Source organism: Pogona vitticeps, chromosome 5 (genome assembly GCF_051106095.1).
Source record: "Pogona vitticeps strain Pit_001003342236 chromosome 5, PviZW2.1, whole genome shotgun sequence".
Taxonomy (NCBI): Eukaryota; Metazoa; Chordata; class Lepidosauria; order Squamata; family Agamidae; genus Pogona; species Pogona vitticeps.
The window spans coordinates 115,769,040-115,796,119 of NC_135787.1; the positions used below are offsets into that span (position 1 = coordinate 115,769,040).

Genomic DNA, 27,080 nt, shown 5'->3' on the forward strand with positions numbered 1-27,080 from the left:
CAAAACCATCATATTGTCTCATATTCTGCATAGTTCTTAATGAAGGCAGTCATACATTCAGCTGTACAATTGAGAAAGAAGCAATTAAGCTCTTTATACACATGTATACAGTCTTTTCTCTTTGTTTGAACTGTAGATTACTTATGATCTGATCTTGGCTAATTGTCTTCTAATTTCATTGTAATAACAGACAATAGAAGACTTTCTACAAAGATCAGTTAAGGGGGGAATCACTAATTAAGAAACTAATAATTATTGACTGCATTCAGACATCATGTTAAACAAGTGTTTAGTGAGATGTGAACAAGCCTAGCTATTTCCAGACTTCATGTGTTTTCTTCTTCCTCCTTATGCACGAGGGAGCCTTGCTTAACTTTGATTTGCTTGTCAGATGGTTAACATTAACTATAGTTTTAGATTAGGCATCCTTCAGTCTCGAGAGACTATGGTAGTGTGCTCTGCATGGAGGACTTGGAACAGCATCTAGTGTGGCTGAGAAGGCCAATTCGAGAGTGAAAATCCATTCCACATTGAAGACAAATACAATCTGCCCCCTGTCCAGCTCCCTGATTTTGCTGGGTTTGGGACTACCTCTTTGCCTCGGCCTGCTGGACAAGGGTCTCTTCAAAATGGGACGGGCAATGATGCACTGCCTGCCTCCAAGCTGAACACTCAGATGCCAAGGTTTCCCATCTGTTGAAGTTCATTCCTAATGCCTTCAGATCCCACTTGCAGATATCCTTGTATCACAGCTGTGGTCTCCTTCTGGGGCGACTTCCCTGCACTAATTCTCCATACAGGAGATCTTTTGGAATTCGGCCATCAGCCATTCTGATGACATGCCCAAGCCAACATAGACGTTGCTGTTTCAATAATGTATACATGCTAAAAATTCCAGCTCATTCTAGGACTACTATATTTGGAACTTTGTCCTGCCAGGTGATACAAAATATGGGTTGGAGACAACGCATATGGAACATGTTCAGCTTCCTTTCCTGCCGTGCACAAAGTGTCCAGGACTCATTGCAGTACAGGAGTGTACTCAGGCAGGACACAGGTTCTATAGACCTGGATCATGACATATGCTATCAGTTTCTTATTAAGCCATACTCTCTTTGTGAGTCTACAGAACGTGGTAGCTGCTTTGCCAATGTTTTATCCAGCTTGACAACTAGGGAGACAGAATCAGAGATTGTTGAGCCAAGGTACACAATGTCATGAACAACCTCAATTATTGTGTGGACATGGTAATACAGGGAACTGAGTCTACGCCCTGACCCATGACTTGTGTTTTCTTCAGGCTGATTGTTAAATCAAAGTCTTGACAGACCTTGCTAAAGCTATTCATGAGTTGTTCGAGGTCTTCAGCAGAGTGGGCAACAACAGCTGCATCATCGGCAAAGAGGAAGTCCCGCATGCATTTCAGCTGGACTTTGTTCTTTGCTCTCAGTCTAGACAGATTAAAGAGCTTTCCATCTGATCTAGTCCAGAGATAGACACCTTCTGTTGCAATTCCAAAGGCATGCTTCAGCATGACAGCAAAAAAAATCCCAAACAGGGTCAGCGCGAGGACACAGCTCTGTTTCACTCCGCTTCAGATGTCAAAGGGATCTGATGTTGAGCCATCAAAATTACAGTGCCCTTCATTTCCTCATGAAAGGACCTGATGATGTTAAGGAGTCAAGGTGGACATCCAATCTTGGGAAGTATTTTAAAAAACCCGTCCCTGCTAACCAAATCAAAGGCCTTTGTGAGATCTATGAAGGCGACAAAGAGTGGCTGTTGTTGTTCCCTACATTTCTCCTGGAACTGTCTGAGGGAGAATACCATGTCAGTGGTGGATCTATTAGCTCGAAATCCACACTGTGATTCTAGATAGACTCTGTTTGCAACTACCTGGAGTCTCTTCAGCACAACACAGGCAAACATCTTCCTTACAAGGCTGGGAAGAGAGATGCCACAGTAGTTATTGCAGTCATCCCTGTCTCCTTTGTTCTTATACAATGTGATGATGTTTGCATCCTTCATGTCATGTCCACCTTCCCTCCAGCAAAGACAAAAGATTTCATACATCTCGGTGGTGATGATCTCTTTACTGCACTTCATTAGGTATGTTATCCTTCCCAGGTGCCTTGCCGGAGGCGAGGGAATCCAAGGCTGCTTTTATTTCTACTAAAGTTGGTTCACTTTCCAACTCTTCCAAGACAGGCAGGCACCCGATGTTATTTAGTGCCTCTTTGGTTACTACATTCTCTCTGGAATATAGCTCAGAGTAGTGCTGCAGCCAGCGTTCCACCCGCTGTTCTCGATCCTGGATGATCACGCCTGTAGCAGACTTCAAGGGAGCAGATTTCTTCTGTATTGGACCTAAAGCCTGCTTGATACTGTCATACCTTGATGTTACCTGTGTCCGCTGCTATCTGTATCTGAGAGCAGAGGTGAAGCCAATAATCATTGGAACATCTCTTGGCAGCCTGTTGGACTTGGCTACTGGCAAGTCATAGAGCCTGCAAGTTGTACTCAGTAGGACAGGCTTTGTATGCTGCTAGAGCTCTCCTCTGGCATCAACTCCTCCGAATGGGCTTCGAACCCCTCTTTTTGGTCTTCTTGCCAAATGTGGACAGGGTGGTATTAGAAAGAGCATTCTTGAAATGTTCCCATTGTTCAGGTGCATTTACACCAGCCGGGCCTGGAAGGGTTTCCCCAAGTTCTTGGGCAAATTCCTCCACTTTTCTCTGATCGCGAGTCTTGCTGATGTCAATACATGGTCTTCCTTCCTTTTTCGTGTAACACAATCACTTTGCTCGCAGTTTTACTCTACTACACACCAGGGAGTGATCAGTATCGCAATCAGCACTCTGTTAACTGTGTGTGATTGTAATACTAGGGAGGCTAGAATGTCTAGTGAGGATCAAATCGAGCTGATGTCAATTCTTCGATCTTGGATGTCTCCAATATGTTCTTTAATATGAAGCTTCATATTGAAGAACATATTGCTGACACAAAGACCATAATAACAGCAAAGCCACAGCAAGCGTTGGCCATTTTCGTTCATCTTCCAAATGCCAAAATGGCCTAGACAAGTGGGCTAAGAATTGTGATCAGCACCAACTCTAGCATTAAAGTCTCCGAGAATGAACAGTGGTTCTGTCTTGGGGATTTTTTTGAGAGGAGCTACCAGATCGTCGTAGAATTTGTCTTTGACTTCTGTTGTGGAAGACAGTGTTGGTGCATAAAATGAAATATTAAAATAATATGGAAGTTAGGCTGTTACCCAGGCAGCAAATCCCCCCTCTCCATGTCACTGAAATAGCCCAATGGAAAGGCAAGAGCCAATACAACTGGTTCCAGTGACGTCACAGGAGTTGCCAGAATGACACGAACTGCCTCCGGGCCTCTGGCTCTAGATTTTGCCTCAAGGTTAACTCCTGAAATCTTTTCCATCAGTGGATATAGCCACAAGGCAGTGGAGGTTTGAAATTGGAGTTTTCTTTCTCCTAGATGGGCTGCCTTCCAAGGCTGACGAGCCCCACCTACCCAGCCTGCTCCCTAATAGCGTGGAGATTAGAACATTGGCCTCCAGCTGCCGGACCTAAAAGTAATTATGTTTACTTAAAAAAAAAATACAACTGACACCATGGTTTGTGAAACTGGCTTTTTAAAAACCATAATTGTTTAATTAAATCATTGGATGAGTATAGCAAAGCAGGATGTAGTTAATCAAAAAGCGGAAGCAACTAGTTCTAAATTCCTCCCCCTGGTTGTAGAAGAGGAAGAAAAACCTGCTCATAAATCCAGGAAGAAGCTAGGTTCCTTTAGCTCCATTGTGCTTAGATAAATTAAGTAACCCATACTATTAGATGAGCTAGACTAACCGCAGATGAAAAATCCTTGTATTGCCCATATTTAATTTAATGTACTGATTTACTCGCTCTCTAGATAGAAGATCATGGAGTGATTATAGTTTTATGACTCTCTGTAACATACTAAAAGGTTGAAAACATTGTAGTGTGATACTGCAGGATAAATTGAGGAAAGCTAAGATGTATTGGTACAACACACAGAGTTACAATCTTTTCTAGATAATAAAACCATGAAAGATCAAGTGAATGACTCAGTGCTTATAGATTTTGCACAAATAATTGGCTTTGACTGCTTGCAACTTATAGAGAACGATGATAGCTAATGAACTGCAGACAATATCAGGATGCACACAAGCCTAGCATTCTGATTGAGGGATTCAAGAAGTTCAAGAGGTATCCTGGGGAAGGGGGGGACGGCTGGAGGATATTAAGAGTTGCAGTCTGGAAAAAGTAACTTTTTCAGGCCCTTCTTTGGATAAAGTTTGGAAAGTCATTTGGACAGATTCAGTATTAGTATAAAAAGAAAGTTCATTCTAGCTGCTACACACAAGAAAATAATTAGCTCTTTATGATGTGGTAGTGCCTTGGTATCTAAGAATAAACTCATTAATCCCAGTGCTGGACTTATAACCATGCTTTCTGATGTTATATTTCTGATAGCTAGACAAACAATTGCTCAGTATTGGAAGACAGCTGCCAAAATTTCAACTAATGCTTGGGAATTTAGGGTGTGGAAATTAGTTTGATGGAAAAACTCACTGCCCACTAATAACTGAGGTACCAGAATTCCAGTATAGACTTGTTTTATAAAACCTGGGTTTCTTTTATTCAGTATTTTTATTTATTTATTTTATTAGGTTTTACTCTGCCCATCTAAACTAGGTCTACTCTGAGAGGCATAACAATAATCATACTGATTCTCTTAGCAATCCCCAAGCCACTCGCGCTGATTTATGGAAATATTTATTTATTTTTTATTTATTTATTCTATTTATACCCCGCCTATCTGGTCGAAACAGCCACTCTAGGCGGCTATGTGTTAACTAGTAATACCATTTGTTATATTTACTATGTGGGATTTGATGGTTTATAACTATTTTATGGTTTTGTATATTGCATCTTATTACATTTTATTAAATGTAAAAAAATATAAATTATAATTATATCAATTATATAAAATAATAAAAAGAAAGTTTATTCTGGCTGCCGAAACACCTCACCTTTGGAACTGCTATATAGGAGGGAAAATATGCCTCTTGGGTGTTTGAAGACTTTGCAAAGGAAGAGGGATATATAATTATATGTAGTGGGACTGCCCTGTAACTTTTAATTTTTTCAGAAACAATTCTTGAAAAAGGAGGTTAGTACAGAACAACTGGTATAAAAACGTTCTATGTCACTCAGTGTAGTGGACACTAAAGTTCACACAGTTATGAGGAATGTTTATCTTTGTTTCTTGATGGCAGCCAAAAATATATTTTTATGTAATTAGGAGAACAATTGTTTGAAAAAAAAGTAGCAGATAAAATGTGGTATTTTATCATTATGTTACAAAACACAGATTGAAGGAGGGCTAGGAACCAGATTAATCCTAAGGATTTTCTATCTCATAGACCTTCTTTCACAGAAATATACTGTGGATTTATGCTGGTATAAGAGTAATAGAGAAAATCACAGTGGTGAATTTCTGCTAATTAATGAGTTGCTGCTTGCAGACCTAGTCATGTATCTGGCACACAATTAAGAATCCAAATGGCAACTCATTAATCAGCAGCAATTTGCCATCACAGTTTCTACATCATTGCACACAAATGGTGTAAAGCTAGAATTCTGCTGACTTTATAAGGCTGGTTTTAGCTACTAATTCATTAATTCTATATTTATCTTATGCCTTTGTTAGGATTGTTGTGATGATATATGCCTAACACACTGTATTGTTTTAATATTGATGTATCTATATTTCTTAAGGTTTGTACGTATATGAATGTATGAATAATACAAAACTTTTTCAAAAGTAGTTTTACTATTTAGGCTGATCCCTAGTATCTGCCACTGTGGTCATTAAAAAAAAATGTTACCTGGCATCCTTGGTGTATTCCAGCATTACAGAATGGAGGTCTCCACAGGATGTTGCTTCACAGCCCACTACAATCTGCAACAAAGGAAATGAGCTATAATTTTTTGTTCAACTTTAACATTCTTCATCTCTCTCTTGACTGGATTCTGGCACCCCCACCACAGATCCTACTCTGACAGGTCATTCCATTTATAGATCTAAGAAGTTCAAACTAACAGACATTCTACACTTTCCTAAGCTTCAGCCAGCCAGTAGCATAGCAATAACAGTACTGCTATAACAACATGTCACTTGCTAGCTTATAAATGTCTTTCTTCAGGAGACAAATTGTCACTTGGTTTAATATACCTCAATAAGATTAACCTTTGTTCTTGTTATTCATAACATTTGGATACCACTCTTTGAATAGAAATAACATGTATATGAGCTGTTACTCCTTTGCTATTCTTAGATATACTAAAAGAATTTTCCAAAATTGCAACAAGCAAGATAAAGTGAATATTCAGTGAGAACCTGAACACTTGGACCTATCAGAATTTGATGGCAAATTCTAAATTAACCTAAGCTTTAATCTGAATGGCAAAAAACTTGCTTCTTACTTTAAATTGTATCATATATCCTGGTTGTATAATGAGTTCCCGAGAGGACAGAATATTGTGTGTTTGGTCCTTCTTCTTATTTGGCCAGTACAGGTGAAATGATGGGTTGCCACAGAATCCTGCAGTCCTGACAGCATTTGGATAGAAACTCCAGTTTTCTTCATGGGAAATGCCTTCTATTAATATGAATTAGATAAAATTAATGGGAAGTCTTATAACAATCAGGTGAAAAGTGAAATGCCAAAGCATTTTGCATATTCATTTCATCATGGTAAGACATTCCAATAAGCATTAGGAAGATTTATAAGCAGATAGGTCTGGAGTTCTTTGCATCGTAGCCACAGTGTACCCAGAGATGTGATAAGTGGGAATTGTTCCCACCAGAGATTTCCAAGAAGCATGTAACTGATTTCCCTTGTCATGCCAGATACTCAGGAAGCAGTAGAGTGTGTGTGTGATAGAAAGAGACTTATGTTGCCTTGACCTTTCCAAATGCTCCAAGGTAGGAAATAATGGTGACAATCACTTTATGCCCTTATGGATCTTGAGACCCTAGTATCTGTTAGCATTTGCTCAACTCTGCTGACATTTGGTGTCTTCTGTGACATTATAGTACAAATTCTGCTGGAACTATTAATTCCATTTCAAAATGTGGAAATATGGTGGGAATATCAATATCTAGAAAAATTCCTTATAACAATTTTAAAAAAATCTTTACCATATGTGAGCAATAATTTGGAGCAATCCAATTAAAAAACTTCCCTGTATATTGTTTAAAGAAAAATGGATATGTAGGAGTAGAATTCTGTCAGTCATCATAGCATCAAGTTGAAAATGTGATTATCCATTTGACCCTTACCATCATCAAATGTGTCTACCAGTTGACTTGGATTTATCTCTGCTCCTCCAATTAGTATATTATCTAGCGCCCACTGAGCACGATCAAAGCCTGAGACCACAATTCCATTATTAATTACAAATGGCTGCCACCAGCGCAGGCGTGTTGTATTAGTCAGAGCATCTTCTGGAAGCAGAATGTAGTCATGCCTAATGGATATGTATTTTTGATAATCCATCTCATGAAGTAATGTCCAAGATACTCCTACATTAGAAGGATTAAAGATAAAGCAGGGAATTAATAAATGCCTGAGAACCCATGACAGAGAATAACTACAATCTGACAACACATAAGATGTGGACCATGCAACATTTGCCTACAAGGAGTTTGAGTAGGGAGCAATTACTGTGTAATAGTGAGCCTCATAAGATCAAAGAAATATAATTATTTATCTTAACCATTAATTAGTGCTAAAGAATCTTAGGAAAACACCATAAAATGCAACATGAGGAATAAAAAGAAATCTCAAAATACTGTGGGAGAAAAAACAAACTTCTATGGCTTTTCAATAGAATCATTCTTGTTTAAGAATGAACAATTATTAGTCATTTGCTGAACTCTTAAAAATAAGCATTGCCAATGTTTTTAGTAAGAACTGTGAGCACAAGTGGGAAAGTTTCATCCAATTTCTTCTGGAATGCTGGCAAATATTGTTCAACAACACATATAACAGAGGTATGATAATATAGTTCTGAACATGATACAATTTTATTTGGTAGACATCCAAAGTATGTGGATAAGCACAAAAATTTCAATAAACTGCCATGTTTATACTGTTTATACAGACATATAACCTAGACTTCAAATTTGCTGTGATTTCTTTTTCTACATTAGTGCCTCTTTCTGTGTAGTCAAGGAAGAGGCAGAAAAATAATATCATCTTGGTATACTGGCTGAGGGGCTCATTGTTGTTGCTGTGTCTTCAGATAACCAGAACCCTCAGAATAACTGCATTTTTAGAGCAAGAGCCCATTGTCTTGCAAGCTATAAGCTTGCCTAGCAGCAACATTCATTACATAAATATTTTGCTAATATTACAGTGATTAAATAGAGGCGGAAGTATTTGCTAAAGCTCATTAAAATAGGTACTTGCCTCCGTCTGTTGAATAATCTAGAAGAACTCCTTCTTTGCGACATGTTGGTCTATGACAGGTCGTCATATTGTTTTCACTCCCAATTCTTCCCCAATATTGTAAAAACCTGTATAAGAACATATTGGTGGGTAATAGTAAAAGGAAATATCACTTAAAGTATAATAAATATTTCCCCCTACCATAAAAATTAAGTGCAATTGAAACAAACACAGCTGATGTTCATACAACCCAGAATCTTTAACATCTGTTTTATGGATAGAATAAAATACATATACATTCTGAACTGAGTTGTACTAATATCTGAAGGTTTGCTGATTATATGAAGGCTGTATTGAGAGAGAAAGCCCTGGCCTGGAAAGAAGACAATGAAGACTCCAGAGTCTAAATACATTAGAATAGGACCAATGAATTCTTGTCCCTTGCCAGCAGGGCAAGCTCAATACATTTTGCTACCTGAACCAGACTAACAAATGCCACTGCCTCCCAGTCATTGGAAGGCGTCAGGTCAGGGGCTATACCTTATGCTAACTCACCCCAACTTTCTCTTTCTCCTCCAGCTATAACAATTGCTGTCAAACATTTTATAAAGTACTCCATACCTTCTCATTCTTTCCCTAATGTGCAGTAACATCAGTATAAAGTTTATTGGGCTGCCTCTATTTTTGCTATTTTGTAGTCTGCCTCTTGATTTAGTGGCTCACAGTGGGGCCAGCACTGCTGACTGGGTGGCTCAGTACGAGTATGAAAACAGGCACATCAGAAATCTTTTGCACCCTAACTACCATAACTCTTGATTATTACGCATGCTAGCTAGGACTGATAGCAGGAGTGTTGTGTTGTGCAAAACTTTGGAGGGCAGCATGTTGGCTACTTCTGTCTAGAATCACGAAACACTAGAAACTATATGGATTCCTAGATGTACAGTAGTTAACGTTTGAGTTATAGGCTTCAGTAAGGAGTGTAGTTTCTAGATTTGCCTTTCCTGGAGAAAGAGGTGAGATCTGAGCTGCAGCCATAATCAGTAGTAAAGTGTTCTGATCAACATAAAGGTAAAGGTAAAGGTTCCCCTTGACAATTTTTGTCCAGTCGTGTTCGACTCTAGGGGGCGGTGCTCATCCCCGTTTCCAAGCCATAGAGCCAGCGTTTGTCTGAAGACAATCTTCCGTGGTCACATGGCCAGTGCAACTTAGACACGGAACGCTGTTACCTTCCCACCGAAGTAGTCCCTATTTATCTACTTGCATTTGCATGCTTTCGAACTGCTAGGTTGGCGGGAGCTGGGACAAGCAATGGGAGCTCACTCCGTCACGTGGATTCGATCTTACGACTGCTTGGTCTTCTGACCCTGCAGCACAGGCTTCTGCGGTTTAGCCCACAGCGCCACCACGTCCCTTTTTCTGATCAACATGGTGAGCAACAAATACTAATGAAGGCAAAAACATGTTGGAGGCAATAGTATGTAATTTATTTGTTTTATTTATTATTTATTTATTCAATTTATATACCGCCCATGTGTTAGAACCTAATAAAGATATGTGCAACCCAGCTAGAATGAACTGAGCAGGCTGTTGGACTATAGCAACACAGATGAAACTAATTCTTAGGGCTAATCATTTGTAAATTTTGCAACATATATTCTTTCTCCTTTCAAATAGGATCTTTAGGAATATCATTGTTCATTGGTTGTTGGCTTGATCATGCCCTTTGTTAGTAAATTGTTCAATAACAGCAATCTCCTTCAAGCATAATATTCTGTACTCCTAGGTAGATGCCTTAAATAGCCATGGGAGCACCTTACATCTGAATGTAATTGGAAGGGAAAAATTAAACAATCTATCCATATATGTTTCTTAGCATGGAAGCATCCAGACAATGAACTGGACTGAAATCTAAAACTAAATAATCCATCTGGAAAATGTTACCATCAGGTCTACCACAAAACTTATCTTTGGTAATTTTAACAAATTTATTTTAAAAGTCTGCCAAAAAGCATAAAGAAGTATCCCAGATTTTTCAATTTTATACCTGCATTCCTAAACAAGGCTCATTTCTGGTCTCCTGCTTTAGATAATCAAATTTCTGCATTTCACTAAGTAGCTGAAGATGTGACTGTACATCAGGAACAGGCAATTTGTGGTTCTCATGATGTACCAGAAGTCCTAGATTCCCAGCCAACATAGATAACGTGTTGATTATGGGAGCTGCAAATTAACAAATTTTGGAGAGGCCACATATTGTCCACCTTGGCCTAGTTAATAAGGCCAGGAGCAGTTTTAACCAAGGTGACCCTAAATGCACCTAAGATTGAAGCTACATGGTATAAAAACTTGAGGGTATTTTTAATATCTTGTAAAGCTATGAAATTGTTATCAGTCAGTTAACTAATTCAGTCAGATCACAAAATTGACTCCAAATGTGTCCCTAAATGGTGAAAGGGTCATATATCACTGCCTGTTGCCATGGCCCCCTAATCTGCAGCTTTGATGTTTTTTCAAGGTAACCTTCATTGAAATATATTGGCTATACCAAAGTAATCTGACGTACTTTGCACCTCGCAAATCTAAGTCTTGAGTGACAGCCTGTCTCACAGTAGGACCTCCAAAATATAGCGCTGTGTCTTCGGCTAGAATTCCACATTCCATGCAAGCAATGCCTCCTTCCAGAGACATCCATAAATCTGGTCTAATTTCTTCATTGTCAAAGCGCTCCTTCAAGAAAGTCTGTTAAAGGAATACAACATTTGAGATTCCAATCAATTACTAATATAGTTTTTTTTTGTCATACAAATGAATAACTTAGGAAAATATTACTTTTTCCTACAGTATCCCAATGCCTATATAAAGTTCATTTTCTTGGAATATGAGGATTGCATTTGCTTTCATTAAATAGGTTCAGTCCTGTATTTGGGGGGGGGGTGTCTACTTACAGGCTTAGAATAAATTTTACCACAGACATGTATGTAGTTTTTAAAACATCTCCAAACAGTTTTTCTTACGCATATTTTTTTCAATACAATGTGCACCAAAATCAATTTTAATTACCTTTAGTGTCTGAGTCAAGTAGCAGTTTGAACCAGAGAAACCCGGATCACAGATACACTGTTCTTTCAGACAATCTCCATGTCCTTTACAGTGGTCTACACAACCAGGTCCAAGATAGAAATTGTCAATGGCCCACTGCATGTCTGAATACTTCTGATAGAACCTAAACCTTACTGGGCTGAATTAATACGTAAAGAGAAGAGGAGAGCAGAACATGTTAAGACAAATAAGAGGTACACATGACATTATTACTATATTCCTCTCAAAAGAAAAATAGGATAATTTAAACCTGTACTTCAGAAATAAAACAACAGAGATATTACAAAGTGTTCCTACTGCTAAAGAAAACAAGCCTTTCTCTAGTGCTTTGAGAGGAACCCCTTCTTGTATGTTTGATAACTGCCCAGCAATAAGAATGAGGATTTTCTCTCTCCTAGACCTAAAGAAAGGCTGCCTTTCTCCAGCTCTATGAGGGATTCTTCGTGTTTCCATGTCGTGAGGCAGGAGTTATTGCTCCAAGACTCTGTTTACATGGGGCGCTATGACACTGGGCAGGGAAGTGCATAGATCAAGCATGGGGTTGCTCTCTCAAATTTTAGGAGGGAGGGTCATCAGTTGTCTAAGATGCTGAAGGCAATCCTGAAGTTATCAAATAATTGGGAGGTTAAACCCTGAAGGTAATCTGAACTCCAGGCCAAAACAGTGTGCCACTTGTTGTCAGGAAGTTTCATACTATCAAAATTATCTCAAGAAGTATCAGTAGCTCAGGTCTTTCATACTTACTTTCCCACTAGACTTTCAGGCAGAGGGTATGTTACCCGTTTCCATCCTTTTGTTGGAAAGAAGACAGAAGGCTGTGAAACACGCCCAGAACATTTGGGGTCAGCAGGTAAGCACTGAGGTATCAAGTAGTTCCAACTTACTCCAAAGTCAGTAGAAAACTGCACATGGACTTGATTTTGTGCATTTTTTTCTGAGATTTTACATCCAACAGAAATCTAATATTTGTAAAAGAAAACAGAAGGTCTTTTTCTCCCTTTGAAATAAAAATAATTTTGAGGCTTTCATAGATATCTCTATGACAATATTATCTGTTAGTCTAAAAGAGGGAAATCTAAGGCACACCTAGACTTATCCCAGGAATTTCTTGCATGTCATTGGCAGGGCAAAAAGAAAAAAACTTTATTTTCTGACTTGCAAGATGAGTGCCTTATAAAGTTATCGGACTGTCCGTTGTGTTAGCCTAATTCATTATATAGCCATCTCACGAAGCCCTGTTTAAAGGACAGTGTTCTTCATGTATCTTGAGCGTGCTGTCAGTCCAGAACTGGCAGGAAAGATCACTTTCTTTTATAACAGACAGCACACAAATAATGAACGCCAAAATGATTCCATCCATTATAAAACAAAAAGGTCTGAAATCCCAAGTTGCCCTTAAACAAGCCAATGTTTTAGGAGTAAGAAGCAAACGTTACACATTACCCTATAAAAACAATACCATTGCCAGCTGTTATTTTATTTTAAAACAATATAGTTAGCTCCAAAGGTAATTACAGACAAAGTCATTACTTGTAATACTTTCAAGCTCTGTTGCTAATTAGTTACATAAAAATTCACAAAGGATAAAATTTCTTATGACACAACAAAATCACATGACTGTAATAGAAATATTGACAAGCCTAATGAAGATACCTGAGAATAGTCAGGAATCAATGATTTAAAAATTCAAATCAGTGCATTTCACACATTTATCTGTTCTTGTAAAGATGCTTATCAATTCTGTACTGTTAATCCAATGTTAATCAAATTACAGTATTTCAAAGCTTTGGAAAGTAGAGTTTACCTTGAATTGCATGATCCAGTTTTCTGTAGGAGTGAGATCATGAGTGACAGCATACACTTCTCTGCCATCATTACTGCCACACATCATGACACCATCAGGAGAGTCACAGAATCTTTCAATGGAACAGTCATCATGGAACAGCCAATGCTCATTCACTTAAGAAAATTAAAATCAGTATTTTGAAATGGCAATGTCTGTCTGTTTAATTTGTATACCATCCCATTGGTGCAATGCAGTATTCTGGGCGGTTTACAACATGTTAATGAATAATGAAATTATAAATAAGCAATCGGAGAAATAAAACAAATGGCACCAAGAGGCATATTATCTCTGTGACACGTAGGACATGAGGCATGAAGTCAGGAAGGGTCATTATAGAAGGCCTCTCAAAAAAGCAACATTTTGAAATGTCTCCTAAATGTTAGGAGGCACTGGGTCAGGTGCAGCTCCACTGAGAGCTGGTTCCAAAGAGTTGGTGCCACAGCGAAGAAGGCCCGACCTCTTGTAGATGACTTCCAGACCATTAATCACTATCAATGGTGTTAAGTACTAGATTATTGACTCCGTAATGTTATAATTGAATCATGGATTATTTAATGCTAAAATAATAATTATTTAACTTTCCTTTATATTTTAAAAAGTTTAGCATTGCAGCAAATTGCATATTATACTTTTATTAAAGGCATCCCCATGCCTTAAACATCTATAAGTTTTTAGCAAGTTCAAACATATCCTGCAACACACAAAAAATGTGAAATGTTTCCTTTAATTCTGTTTGAAAAATCTTTCCCTGACTAATTTCTGCTTGTCAGAAACCTGGTAAGGGCATAGGAACCATGCGAGAAAACAACAAAGTTGATAATGCCTACAGGTTTTCTCCATATGATCTCCCTCCTACCTGTTGTCCTGTCTTCCATGAACATATCAAAAGCAATCCTGCCTGTGGGCCCTGCATCTGCAGGAGTACGTTCATGCTGCGGTACTGGAGCACTGCTGAAAGTGTCCAACATAACTGTCCTCTGATCAGCTGACCCTGAGATCAGCACATTGTCGATTGCCCAGTCACTTTGATCCAGACCATCATGCTTTGGCTGCCACCAACGGAAACGGGTTCCCACTTCTTTGGCATCAAGAGGAAGAAGAATGTTCACAAAGCTAAAACACAGCAACGGGGGGGGGGGAGATTTGAAACATTATGTTTACACTGCTTCAGTGGAAACTTTATTTAAAAATACAGGTCACAATTTTAAAAAACCCCTCTAACTGGTTAAACACAGAGGAAGAAATAACTTGTATCATTTTACTTTATGGATACAGAAAACAGATTTGATTCCATAGAGTAGATTACATGCAACATACTAAGGATCAGATTTGACTCGAACTTCAGCAATGCAATTGTATTTATACAGTTCTGATTGCTAATCAATTTTAATAAATCATGATCAAACTACAAAGAGGAGTTAGTCAAGAGAGTCCATTATAGAACTTACTTTTTAATCTACTTATTGAAATTATGGCCCAACAAGTCGCATAGGATAGAAATATTAGTGGTGTTAATGGCATTGGACTGAGGTGAGATTAGGGATTGAGGGGATAAGTGATCTAAAACTCTGTTATGGATTTTGAGTTGCAGTTAATAATTAGATACCTATAAACTAGAAGGAAAATAAAATGTTGATAAGTGCATTCTGTAATTTTATTAGCTAAATTTTAGTGAACACCACATACACCTTTAACAGAACAACGGGAAAGAGATACATACTCTCATGTTTATGAATAACAGATGAATTTGATTCAGTCTTTGCAACAGAACTGCTCCCCTTTAATAATCATATGAAATAGGTATACGGTTGATTAACTCTTGACTTTGGGCATAATGTATATGAGAAAGATTGAGTTTCATATACCTTTAGTAACAAACATGAAATTACTGGTAAGTGGGAATTTCAATTGCCCCTCTGAGCCACACACAGTCATGCTCTTTGATCTGTCATAGTTCCTCAGCACCAGGATTTATTGAGAATTACAGACAGACAGGGACTATGGCTCTATTCTCTACGTTCACATAGCTTTATGATGATTTAACTATAAGGACAAACCCCATAGTATGCTAAATTATACATGCAGCTGACACTCTTTCTTGCTGGATTACAACAATGAGGATTCTAATCCTGGATTAGCATTCATCACAGGACAGACGGTCAGTCTAAATGTATTTTTATGCACTTCCCTAAAGCTCTTCAGAAAAAATGGAATTCACATTCTATATTCACATTCTTATGTATTTATTATAATCATTATTCACCTCAACATAAGAAGGCTTCATCTGTTATAATAAATCCTTTGTTTACATACAAAAGATGTTTCAAACAATCAGATTTTCATGTCATAGCTGTAACTGACATGACAACCAGATATGCGGGAGGGAGCAGCCCAACACAAACTGCCTCAGACTAGTCCGATCAAGTTTACTGGTGCTTATTCATTCATTCATTCATTCATTCATTCATTCATTTTATACCCCGCCTATAAAATATAGGGAGTTGGTACTCCCTATATTTAGAGCAGTGGTTTTTAACCTTGGGCAATCCAGGTGTTCTTGGACTGCAATTCCCAGAAGCCTTCACCACCAGCTATGTTGGTTGGGGCTTCTGGGACTTGCAGTCCAAGAACACCTGGGTTACCCAAGTTTAAGAACCACTGATTTAGAGTACCAACACCATCATAGTTATTTTAACATCCACTCACATTTCAGCAGGAATTATTTCATTCAGGGTGCTTTAAAATTAAATGAAGAATAAGATGCACTGAAGCACAATTTGTTGATCCACAGGCATGTATAATGCTCCTTGGTATGCAAATAAAATAACTTTATGGAAATTTCCAAGTACTAAACTAAGCAGAATGGTCAGCTGGCCAGATAGGTTATATATCAGATTTTGAATATTGTATGGGTAATATACAATGGTTGACATCCTGTCGTTTTAATGTACGGCATGTGAGGTTGATGGCATCATCAGCTGTAGCAATTTATTATTATTACATATTTTTTAAATTAAAACTTTCCAAGTTCCATCACAAAAGTCCTGAGGCTCCTTTGCAATCCCTTTTGTCACTGGAAAGGAACTGACATTCTAAAAATTGCTGCTGATGGTACAATTTTACTAGCAGAGACACTTCAAAATTTAAAGACTTTTCCATATCCTGCAGACCCCAGGCAGTGGTGGTGGTGGAATATTTCTGAAAATTTTCCATAGCTGACATTGTAATCGGCCTTATGTAGCATAAGTTACTCTACTGGATTTCAGCCAAGGACAGCTTCTACATACTATTTACTTTATTTTTTCTTCTAACTGATTTTGAGTTTACTAAAGTCAAGCAGAACTCTGAGCTCTCCAGAAGAGGGCTTGAAAAACAAAGAACTATTTACAATCGAGACAGGTTCTAAACAAGTAACACAAACATCATTACCCAGGCTTGCTGAACTGGTCATAAAATATTTCCATCAACAGGTTCCAGGTAATGCCACCATTCACAGAATATTCTAGGAGAACTCCTTGGTTACGACTGTTGGGAGTTATCAAACATCCATACATGAAATAGAACTGGATGAATTCTGCATTAGTAAGGTTTAGATCCACTGTAACCAGCAAACGGCTGCATCCCTTAAGAAAGAAACAAAATTATTATGACTCCTACAGGGAATTAACTATCCACAATGTACTTATTAATTGAAATTACTTGATAGGTGTTAAACAAATGAAACAAAGAGGTGTTTTCAAAGGGCAAGTCTAGGATTGAAAACCAAGAAATTCATAAAAAGAGAATAAGTGAAGGGCTAGCTGGGCTCATGAGGCCAAAAACTAGATAGTTTCTGGGATCCTGAAGCAAAGAACTTAATTTGTTCAAATGAAAGAAAAATTATAACTATAAATTTAGGAATATATGACCAGAATATGCTATATATACTTGGCCATTATTTGATTTTAAGTGTTGCTTTATAGTTACAGATTTGGTATCTCTAAAATGAGTTTTCTAGAAGTCAACAGTGATTACTGCCAAGTGAAACTTCTAAGGATGGGAATGAGCTTATGTATGATGTATTTCATTTCTGATACAATATTTTTTGGTATAGGCAGAGAGGACAAGGCTGCAAAAACAGTAGGAATGCCAGTTCCACGATTTCATACTGCAAAGAATACATATTTCAACATTATTGCTTTGCACAAGTTTGAAGTCTTAAGGACATATGTTAATTAAGAAACCTATATTAATTATTAATTAGGAACTACACTAGTTATTAATTAAGAAATTTGTATGAATTATTATGAACAAAATTGTACAGTTTGGTACAGTGATGGTAGTTTGGAACTGGAGTCTGTGATCCATTAGGGCCAGAACAGATGTAATATTTCTGATAAAAAACATGGTTCCTCACTGTTAACCTTCGGAAGCTTGTTATAAAAGTCGAGTGAGATCCTTAGTTGCCTTCCCGGTACATATTTTAATGGCTTATCTATAACTAAAGGAAATTAAATCTGCAAAAAGAAAATGTGGAAGCACACAATCTCTCACTGATTGAACCACTCAGAATTACTTAACCAAAACAGTGAACAGCTAAGAATGTAAGTTCTAGCAAGGGTTTATAATGGAATAAATTTTATGTTAGATTTTTGCATTCTCCCAGAAGATGCCCATTGGCAGTGTAAGCAGGCTCCACATTAATGGCATGTGGAACCATTTCAGAATTTCTACATTCCAACGTATTTTATAATTTTGTCACTAACTTTTAGTTGGACTCTGACTGAGAATTATAAAACAAGCCTTGCACAAACGGCAGGTACACGACCAAAACACCAACCCCACTAAAATGAAGAGCCATTCCAGAAGCCACAGCTCCACAGACAGTGCTCAGTTTTCCGCCATTTACTGTCAACCAGTTTTGATTGGAAGGTGCACGATTGAAGTTGTCTTTAAGTTGGGTGGGAAGAGGTATTTCTGGCTCATCGCAGTACAGTCCGCCCCAATTTTCATCACACCTGTAAGCCATGACAAGCAGAGAACTTAGCTGGAAAGATATTCAATAAGCAGTGCTTTCATCTGCATATAAAACTGGGACCCTGAAAGTCCTGTTCAGAGAGTTGATATAGTTCAGTGGAGAGGAGCACCTGATTATATAGCCAAGGGCTGGAGGCTCAAATCTCCAGTGTGCCTCCTGGGACATACTATGTGTAGCTCATGCCCTGTCTCCATGCAGCCTCGGGCAAGCTGCATGGCCGCGAATCACCACCTAGAGTGACAGGCAAGACACTGCTGATTATGTCATATCTAGAAGAGCCTGGGAAAGTCATCGTACATCAGCACATAACAGCTATTATTTAACCATAGTTCTGTTCAGGTATTCAACATTTGTATCCATGAAGGGAATGGGGACTTTAGCTGCATTCCCCCTCTTTACTTGCTGCTATATCAGACTCCATCTCTGAGGCAAAAACAACAACCAGACTTTTTCTATGGACTTTTTCTTTCTAGACGTCATTTGCCACCCTTATCTGATGTCACTATGTTCTAACCTATTCCACTAGACTCTCACTTTTATTATATGAAGGTATCATTTCTTAGCTTCCAGGTTCTTCCCCTGTTTCTTCAGGGTCTGGCAATGGCAGCACTGTCTCTTCCACAAGAATTTAACACTTACACGCAGTTCCCCTGGCTGCACTTCCCATGGCCGCTACACATATCTATACAGCCATCACCAATGTAGATATTGTCAATGGCCCATGTTTGCTGCTTGTCAAATGGAGCTGGCTGATGCCAGCGGAAACGGGTTGCCTGGGACCTTTGGGAAAGGCAAACAAATATCAAACAAATGCCACCGGCATTAAAGCATGTCAGTTAGCAAGTACCATATCCAAAGAACACTTCATGAACTATGAAATGCATGTAGTAAACATTTTAAACAGTAGATGGCAGCATTCAACTTCATGCTTGGTTTGTACACTCCACTCTTCTACAATATTTATTCTGAATTTATATGTCACACTGCCAAGATCTAAAAAGTTATCAAAGCATCAGATAAAACTTTTTGTTATAATAGGCATAGTTTGGAGGTAAAAAGTTTGGGTCTTTCAATTTGGGTAGGTTTAAGACCAGTTCGATTCTCAATGGAGTAATCTACCACAGATCCCATTGAAATGAATGGGTATTGTGCAGGAGCACATGTTAATCTTTCACAGCTTCCATTTATTTCAAATGGAATTTATACAGCAGAACATCTTTATGGGTGATACCATATTTACTGTGTTCATCGATAAAGAACCAGGATACACTGTTCATTATTTCTCAAGCCTGAAAGTCCAGTAACACTGAGGGAAATGCTGATGTATAATAATCACTTTTATGACAATTGTATTGCTCAAAATCTCTCAAAGGCCTTCAGCACTGGTGCACTACACATTTTATTTTATTTTATTTTATTTATCGGATTTTTACCTCGCCCCTCTAGACAAAGTCTAGTCTATTTGTTCCAAATGCTGAAGACTTCAGTTCAAATTGAACAGCAGCTGAATAAAATCTACTCCGGCCACATCAAATTTGTCTGGTCTCTCCTCTTATGGCAGACAAGCTGGTCCCGATTGCCACAATATAAGCTGAGATAATGTGGCAAGTGGATAATATTGTACAGTGGCCGGTGGTTATGTCTTGATTTTTTTTGCTCAATTTATTCCCCATAATTAGAGACAATTTAAAAATAAAAATAATGGGTTGGACCTCAAGGTCCCCTTCTCCAACAGGAGGATGGCTTCCACTGGAGGGGGTGTATTGCTATGGAGAAAACTCTATTTATGGAAGATAAAATTTGGAGCCAGCCAATCCCCAAATGCTGCCCATTTCAGATACAACATTCAATGCAAGCATTAATATCTTGATTAGCAAAATAAATCTATAAACAGAAATATAACCTATTAAAACCAAACATATTATGTGCAAAATACAAAATCTACCATACCAGATATTTTGACAAATGCTAAATGCAATTTACCTTGTATAAGGAGGAAGAGGCAAAACTATTCTTGTCCATTTGTTAAATGTATCGGATACCAGAACCCTCTGAAGGTAGTATTTGCTGCATTCTACATTCGTGGGAAGGCAGTCTCTCATAACGGGATGCCATGTGAGACCAAGATCAACTGAATATTCTAGTTCAATAGCTAAAAATATTGAAATGCATTAAATTAGTACAAATATGATACAACCAAATCCATTGATTGTAAACGCAAGTGTTACAAATAATGGCATATGAATAATGGCATAATTATTAATACTATGTATGTATGTATGTATGTATGTATGTATGTATGTATGCATGTATGCATGTATGCATGTATGCATGTATGCATGTATGCATGTATGCATGTATGCATGTATGTACTGTGTGCCATCAAATCAATTCCGACTTAGAGTGACCTTACCAGAATTTTTGAGGTAGAGAATACATAGAAGTGGTTTACTGTTCCCTTCTTCTGGGGGCATCCTGGGACTGTGCAGGTTGGCCAAGGCCACACAGGTTGGCTCTTCATATCTATACAGTATACAGGCTGATTAAGATTCTCCACATAAGCATGACTGGTTGTTCTTGCTCATATGGAGAGCCTCCAAGTCAACTGGAACCTCTCTTCTTTAGACCAGTCACCTTCCACGTAAACAAACAACAATGGGGAGAGGGCAGACCTAGATGCCCCTCTCCTCATGTGCTTGATTAAATTAGGTAACTAACACTTGAAAATGAATAGTGTCTCTGTACAAATTGCCTACCTAAGATGTTCTTACTATGGCTGGCCCATGTACAGTATGTGCGTCTCTTAATTTTTTGTAAGCAGACTTCTTAACACTTAAAGAGCCGCAGCTGACTGGGTAGACTGAGACCCTTGAAAGGTACTAGCCCTACTGAGGCATTTTTAAAAAAAAGCTGGGGGGGGGAGTTTAATTTGAAAGTATGAGCAGGGAGACAGTTCAAGCTCTACCTGTCAATGTCTCCATGTAGGAAAGATACTGAAGAAGGGACCATCTGCAACCTTGCCAATTGATTGGGAACTCTGATTTTTCAGGATTCCCCAACTGCATGTAGAGGCTCCACAGGCAGTAGAACCCTTTCTCTTTGGACAGGCCCACTCCCTGTAGAGACAGTGACAGGTAAGGATAGCGCACAATCTCTCCCTGCTCACACTTTCACATTAACCCTTTTCTCTTTTCTTTTCTTTCCTTTTGTATAGGGTTACTGTACTTAAAAAACAGATGTGTGTCTGGCGAGTCCCAACAATAAAAAACAATCTACATTTGATCTGGGATGTCTCATTTATGCATGCAAATAGTGGCTGCTGGGATCACAAAGTGATGAACAGATATGAGAACAAGCCCCTACTAACTGGTAGCCAATCTGATACAGTTTGCCAGTTCATAATGCATTTAATTTTTAATTAAATATTTTTATTCTAATCCCATACACTCACTTTAAAATAAGAATTGAATTCAATGGAATTTATTTCTTAGACATGCACAGATTTGCTCTAATTTCTAGCAACACTAGCTGTAAATAGAGCTTTATAATATTAAAAAAATTAAGCCCTGAAAGATACAAAGTATGTCTCAAATAATTGTCACATGATGTGGTTTTACAAGTAAAGGATCCCTTTGACATTTAGTCCAGTCGTGTCCAACTCTAGGGTGCGATGCTCATTCCAAGCCATAGATCCAGCGTTTTGTCCGTAGACAGTTTCCATGGTCACATTGCCAGCGCGACTAGACACAGAATGCCATTACCTTCCCACCTTGTTGGTACCTATTTATCTACTCGGATTTTTACATGCTTTCGAACTGCTAGGTTGGCAGGAGCTGGGACAAGCGATGGGAGCTCACTCTGTTGCGTGGATTCGATCTTATGACTGCTGGTCTTCTGACCTTGCAGCACAGAGGCTTCTGCGGTTTAACCCAGTGGTTCTTAACCTTTGTCACTCGGATGCTTTTGAACTGCAGAAACCCCAATCAGGACAGCTGGTGGTGAAGGCTTCTGGGAGTTGCAGTCCAAAACCCCTGAGTAACCCAAGGTTGAGAACCAGTGGTTTAACCCACAGTGCCACCACGTCCCTAACTACTTAGCAAGTAGCTATGTATAATTTTATCCTGTATCCTTATTTGATACTGCTTTGACTTCTATATATACGCTGACTGTCCATCTTAATGAAACTCTGAGTGAAAAGTAATGATTATTTAAAGATACTGTACAAACAGAACTGGGGGAGCTGAAGTAAAGATAAGGCAGCTAACAGAGCAATTACAACCAGTTTTAACATTACCAGAGCTGGAATGAACTGCAACTCTTAAAATGAAGTGTAATGATCATGCTTTGGGCTGATAGTTAATTTTCAGGCTTAAATAGCTTTGTTATAAGCAAATCTACTTTAAGGATTTTCTTTAAGCCTCATTTCCATTTTTATACAGAAGTTTGAAGTAACTGCCTGATCATGTCTTCTTTTTCTTGCCTAATTTAATATCAACTGCATGCCAGTGTACCTTACTCTTAATTTATACAAGTACAAACAAAATCAAAGCAAGATTTCAGTCAATGGAGTTAGAAGAAGCATAACAGTATGAAACATGACACACCATAATATGAAAAATGACATGGAACTGAAATCAGAACAACAACTCAGAAGAATCCCAGCAACCACAGAGTACTGATGCATGCGTACAAATCACATTTTATCAATACTGGCTTCCTCATTCATTGAACAGAAAGTCCTCAGGTGCAACATTGAAGTAAAAAAGAGCTGTTCTTATGAACCAATGTACAGGTATAGCTTTGACTGGGAGACAAGAAAGTAGACGTCATAGGAATTGTGTACGTCTTAACTAATAGGTCTTGGATGAAATCATGATGAACCATGATAATCCATGAAATCCGTGTCATCTGTCCTCATAAAAGCAAATAGAAAAATACCTGTAACATGTTCCTTGAGAGGCCCTCAATGCATTCATTCTAATGGGTCTGCTGCAGCTATGCAGAGCCAGCATCTGGATTGTTCTGGATGGGAGAGTCTCTTAACAGTAGCACTCCCCCTTCCTTCAACAGCAGCACACATTCCCTCAATTCAAAATTCAGACAACATGGTGGCACAGCTTTAGTTGCCAGCAGCTGCCAAAGAGAGGAAGAAGGGTAGGCATGTGGATGCGCAGATGACTACTCAACAAACAAGCATTACAGGTGAGTAACCTGTTTTTCTTCATCATAGTCTCTATGCATCCACACTATTGAGTGAAGATTTAGTGAACTCATCACCACAAAAAGTGGCAGAGGCAGCCGGATAGGCACCTACACTCACTGGAGCGCTGCAGAGGTCTGCTCTTTCATGTATCCAGACAGTAGTGCCAAATGATGGCTATGACCAGGACCCTGCTTGTGCTTGATACAAGTCAGGTAAAGCGCCATTTAAAGCAGCAAATGTGGCCACATCTTGGTTGAAATGACTTTGGAGGATGTTAGGCAACAGTCTCCTGGCTAGTCAGTAACTTAATATGATTATTTTCAAGATCCACTTCACAAATCTTTGATTTTAATAATCTGCTTTTTCTTAGATCTGGAATATGCCAAGAAAGATCAAGGGAACTTCCTGAGGGGAGCTAACCTATGGAAGGACAAAGTCAATACTCTTTTCCATCTAGCATGTAGAGTACTTTCTCTATTGAGGGATATGAGGAAAAGGCACAATATCTTGGGCAAGATGGAAATCAGACAGTTTTGGACAGTAATGTATCTGGCTGAAGCATCATGTTTTCTGGGTACCAGTGAAGGCAAGACTAGTCTGTTCTAAGAGCACAAGGTTCCTCTGCTTGATGTGCTGGCATGATGCCCATCTGGTTATCTTCGCAGTGCTGGGATCAGCAGCAGCCAACGAGGTTTCATGAACGGAGTCAAGGAAAAGCTACGAGGTGGAAGGGGCAGAAGTACAGAGATAAATTATATTGCACCCCACAGAAGAACTTCTTAACTTCTGGAAGTTTAAACAAGAGGATGTGAAGTCAGAGTGACATGAAATGTCCTGCCTGTTACGTACCACATTCTGGTCCAATTGCTGGTGACAATCTGCACAAAGATGAGTGGTGAGTAATGGGCAAGGAGACTTGCAGACCTTAAACACTGCCATATTTATTTGTAATTGAAAGCCAGATTGTGGTGATCTAGGAGCCAACACTGCAATGGTTTCATATGACTTGGAGGGGGCAAATATCAGCCAATTGTTGGCTGCCTAGAGTGGTCCTCACTGACCAGATAGGCGGGGTATAAATTAAATAAATAAAAAATAAAATAATAAATAATATAGGGGGAAAAAGACTATGCCTTGTTTTCTCAGGTGCACACCAGAGAAATAAAAAATAATGGTATACTTATAATGGTATAAGTATAATGGTATTTTTAAAAACCCTTGATGCTGTGGAGATGCCAACTGGGAGAACCCAGGACTGGTACCAGTCTTACCCAAGAGTAAACCAAAGGTACTTTTGATGTGAAGGATTATATTATGTGTCAGATACCAAACACCAGAGCTTCATATTAAGCCAGCCCTTATTCTCAAAGTAGGAGTTCCTTACTGTCTGTGGGTCAAGCCATTAGTCTAGTTTGAACAGATCAGTCAACTTCACAACAGGCTATTTTGATGCCTAGTGCCAAAACGAAAGAAACCTTGCAGCCATGTTGGTCCCTTTTTAGTGGATGATGTCCTGCTGCTGGGAGAAGAAGCCACATTTATAGAGACGGGTGTTGAGCAAGGAACTCACAGTCCTCATCTTGCATTGTGTAAAGGATTTCTAGGCATTGCAAGGAAAGCCATTTATGATGGTTTATGCCATGTTGTTTTCACAGCCTTCATCAAGGGCAAGAGCGTGAGAAAAGCCACTGGAACATTGTTTGGAGCATGCACTGCAAAAAAGGAATGGTCTTCCTCCAAGGGTTCCTTCTGATAATAAAGACAGTGAGCTAAACAGATGACTAGCTCTGAATACGAGTAGTCCTCTTACAGAGATGGTTGCTATGCAGAAATCATCAGCAGATCTGGTGAAGAGGACGGCACATGGGTCAGAGGTGACAGCAAACATACCTAAGCCTCATTCAATTCCATGTTACGTTTCAAATGGTGAGATAAAGAATGTTTGTCTACCTCTTTCCTCCTTGAGGTTGATGAAACCTGAGAGGTAACAGGATAGAGGACTATTGCCACTGGAGCCACTTGAGCAATCAGTGACCTGAGTGATGGTTGACTTGCATTGAAGAAAAGAATATGAATGTGCATGCTAGATGGTAACTGTGTGAAAGGCAGGGAGGGGGGTTCAGTCAAGGTAGCATCAGCCATATTAATTGTGAACGGCCATGAAGAAGGTGGGAAACTCAATGTTGACACATGGCTGATATAGCTGTGCATGTGGTTCACAATGCTGAATGATACTGATGCAATATTCCTTGCCTTACAGGATGATGGCAATGAGAAAGCAAAGCAAAATGCCCTGCTTCTATACCTGCCATAGTGCTGAAGGCAATTTCTGGGCAGTTTCAAATTTAATTATGCAGGCTACACATCTCTCACCCTGAACTGGGTACTCAATTTTCTGACCTCAGAAAAATGGAAGGCTGAGTCAACCTGAGCCCACATAGAGCTCACATTGTGAGCGTGGTCTTGACTGCAGTACTGCATTTTAACCGCCGCACCATGACAAGACTGAATTGGTAACTGCAGGTAATGACCATGGTGTGGGAACTGACAATGTTATCATTTTTGAAACATTTTGAGTATTGGTGATGGTAAGAATGGTGAGATCTGGACCAGTATGAACACCATTATGAACTCATGCGTTCATAGCTTTTCTGATGCCCTACATGAACAATATGAGAATTGTGTGATTACTGAAGGATGTGATATCTGGTGTGTCATGTAGAAAAGGTTGCTGGAACCAAGCCAGCGCGCTGAGGGCTGATGTTGGTGGAAACAAGAGATCAAGAAGGATGAGGTTGGTCATAGGTGGAGGTTGCCTCAAATGTGCCTACAGGATTTCTGTAGGTGGTTCATCAGAAGTATCCAGTGCATCTTTGTAGAATCGTTTTCTTTTTGGTAACTCCAAAGCCCAGTTACCTTCTAATTGTGCATTTTAAACTTCAGTATTGATGGGGTTGGTACTTTTTGCTGACAAAATCATATCTGGGGGTAATGGGACTGATTGTGATGTTCAAACAATATCATAAAGGGAGAGGTGATGGGAGGAACTGGTGTCATGAGCACTTTCAGACTCCCAGACGCCTACAGATAGACATTGACAGATCCCGAGGATGCTGTTGCCAGGGACATCTTGTCAAAAACACACACATCAATCAAATAAATAACAAAAACAAAAAAGACTTTCCTCCATGTCCCACTGGAAAAACCCAGGCAGGTTTTATAGGTAGAGGTTATATATGGGCCAACTGCATGCAAAGAAAAAAATAATTTGTTGCTGAGATATGTGAGTAGAATGTTTCCTGACCCTCCGGACTGTTTTTGAAAATAGCTTTGGGGCCATGTGAGAAAAATAGCAAATGAAACAAAGACGAAATGTATTGCTAAAGTGACAATCTCAGCCAAA

At 38.9% G+C, this 27,080-nt stretch overlaps 1 protein-coding gene across 2 annotated transcripts in view; it reads right to left on the reverse strand.

The window, feature by feature from the left end:
• RELN (reelin) overlaps positions 1-27,080 on the reverse strand; it is a 383,519-nt gene that overhangs the window by 21,827 nt on the left and 334,612 nt on the right. For both annotated transcript variants that reach the window (XM_078394334.1, XM_078394333.1), the window contains 13 exons: positions 20,458-20,626; positions 19,114-19,254; positions 18,277-18,454; positions 16,887-17,080; positions 14,314-14,570; positions 13,416-13,570; positions 12,356-12,570; positions 11,573-11,750; positions 11,076-11,251; positions 8,531-8,637; positions 7,399-7,641; positions 6,540-6,715; positions 5,942-6,015 (listed from right to left, as the gene is read on the reverse strand). In XM_078394334.1, coding sequence (XP_078250460.1) covers positions 5,942-6,015; positions 6,540-6,715; positions 7,399-7,641; positions 8,531-8,637; positions 11,076-11,251; positions 11,573-11,750; positions 12,356-12,570; positions 13,416-13,570; positions 14,314-14,570; positions 16,887-17,080; positions 18,277-18,454; positions 19,114-19,254; positions 20,458-20,626 — 2,263 coding nt within the window. The remainder of the gene's footprint in view (positions 1-5,941; positions 6,016-6,539; positions 6,716-7,398; positions 7,642-8,530; positions 8,638-11,075; positions 11,252-11,572; positions 11,751-12,355; positions 12,571-13,415; positions 13,571-14,313; positions 14,571-16,886; positions 17,081-18,276; positions 18,455-19,113; positions 19,255-20,457; positions 20,627-27,080) is intronic.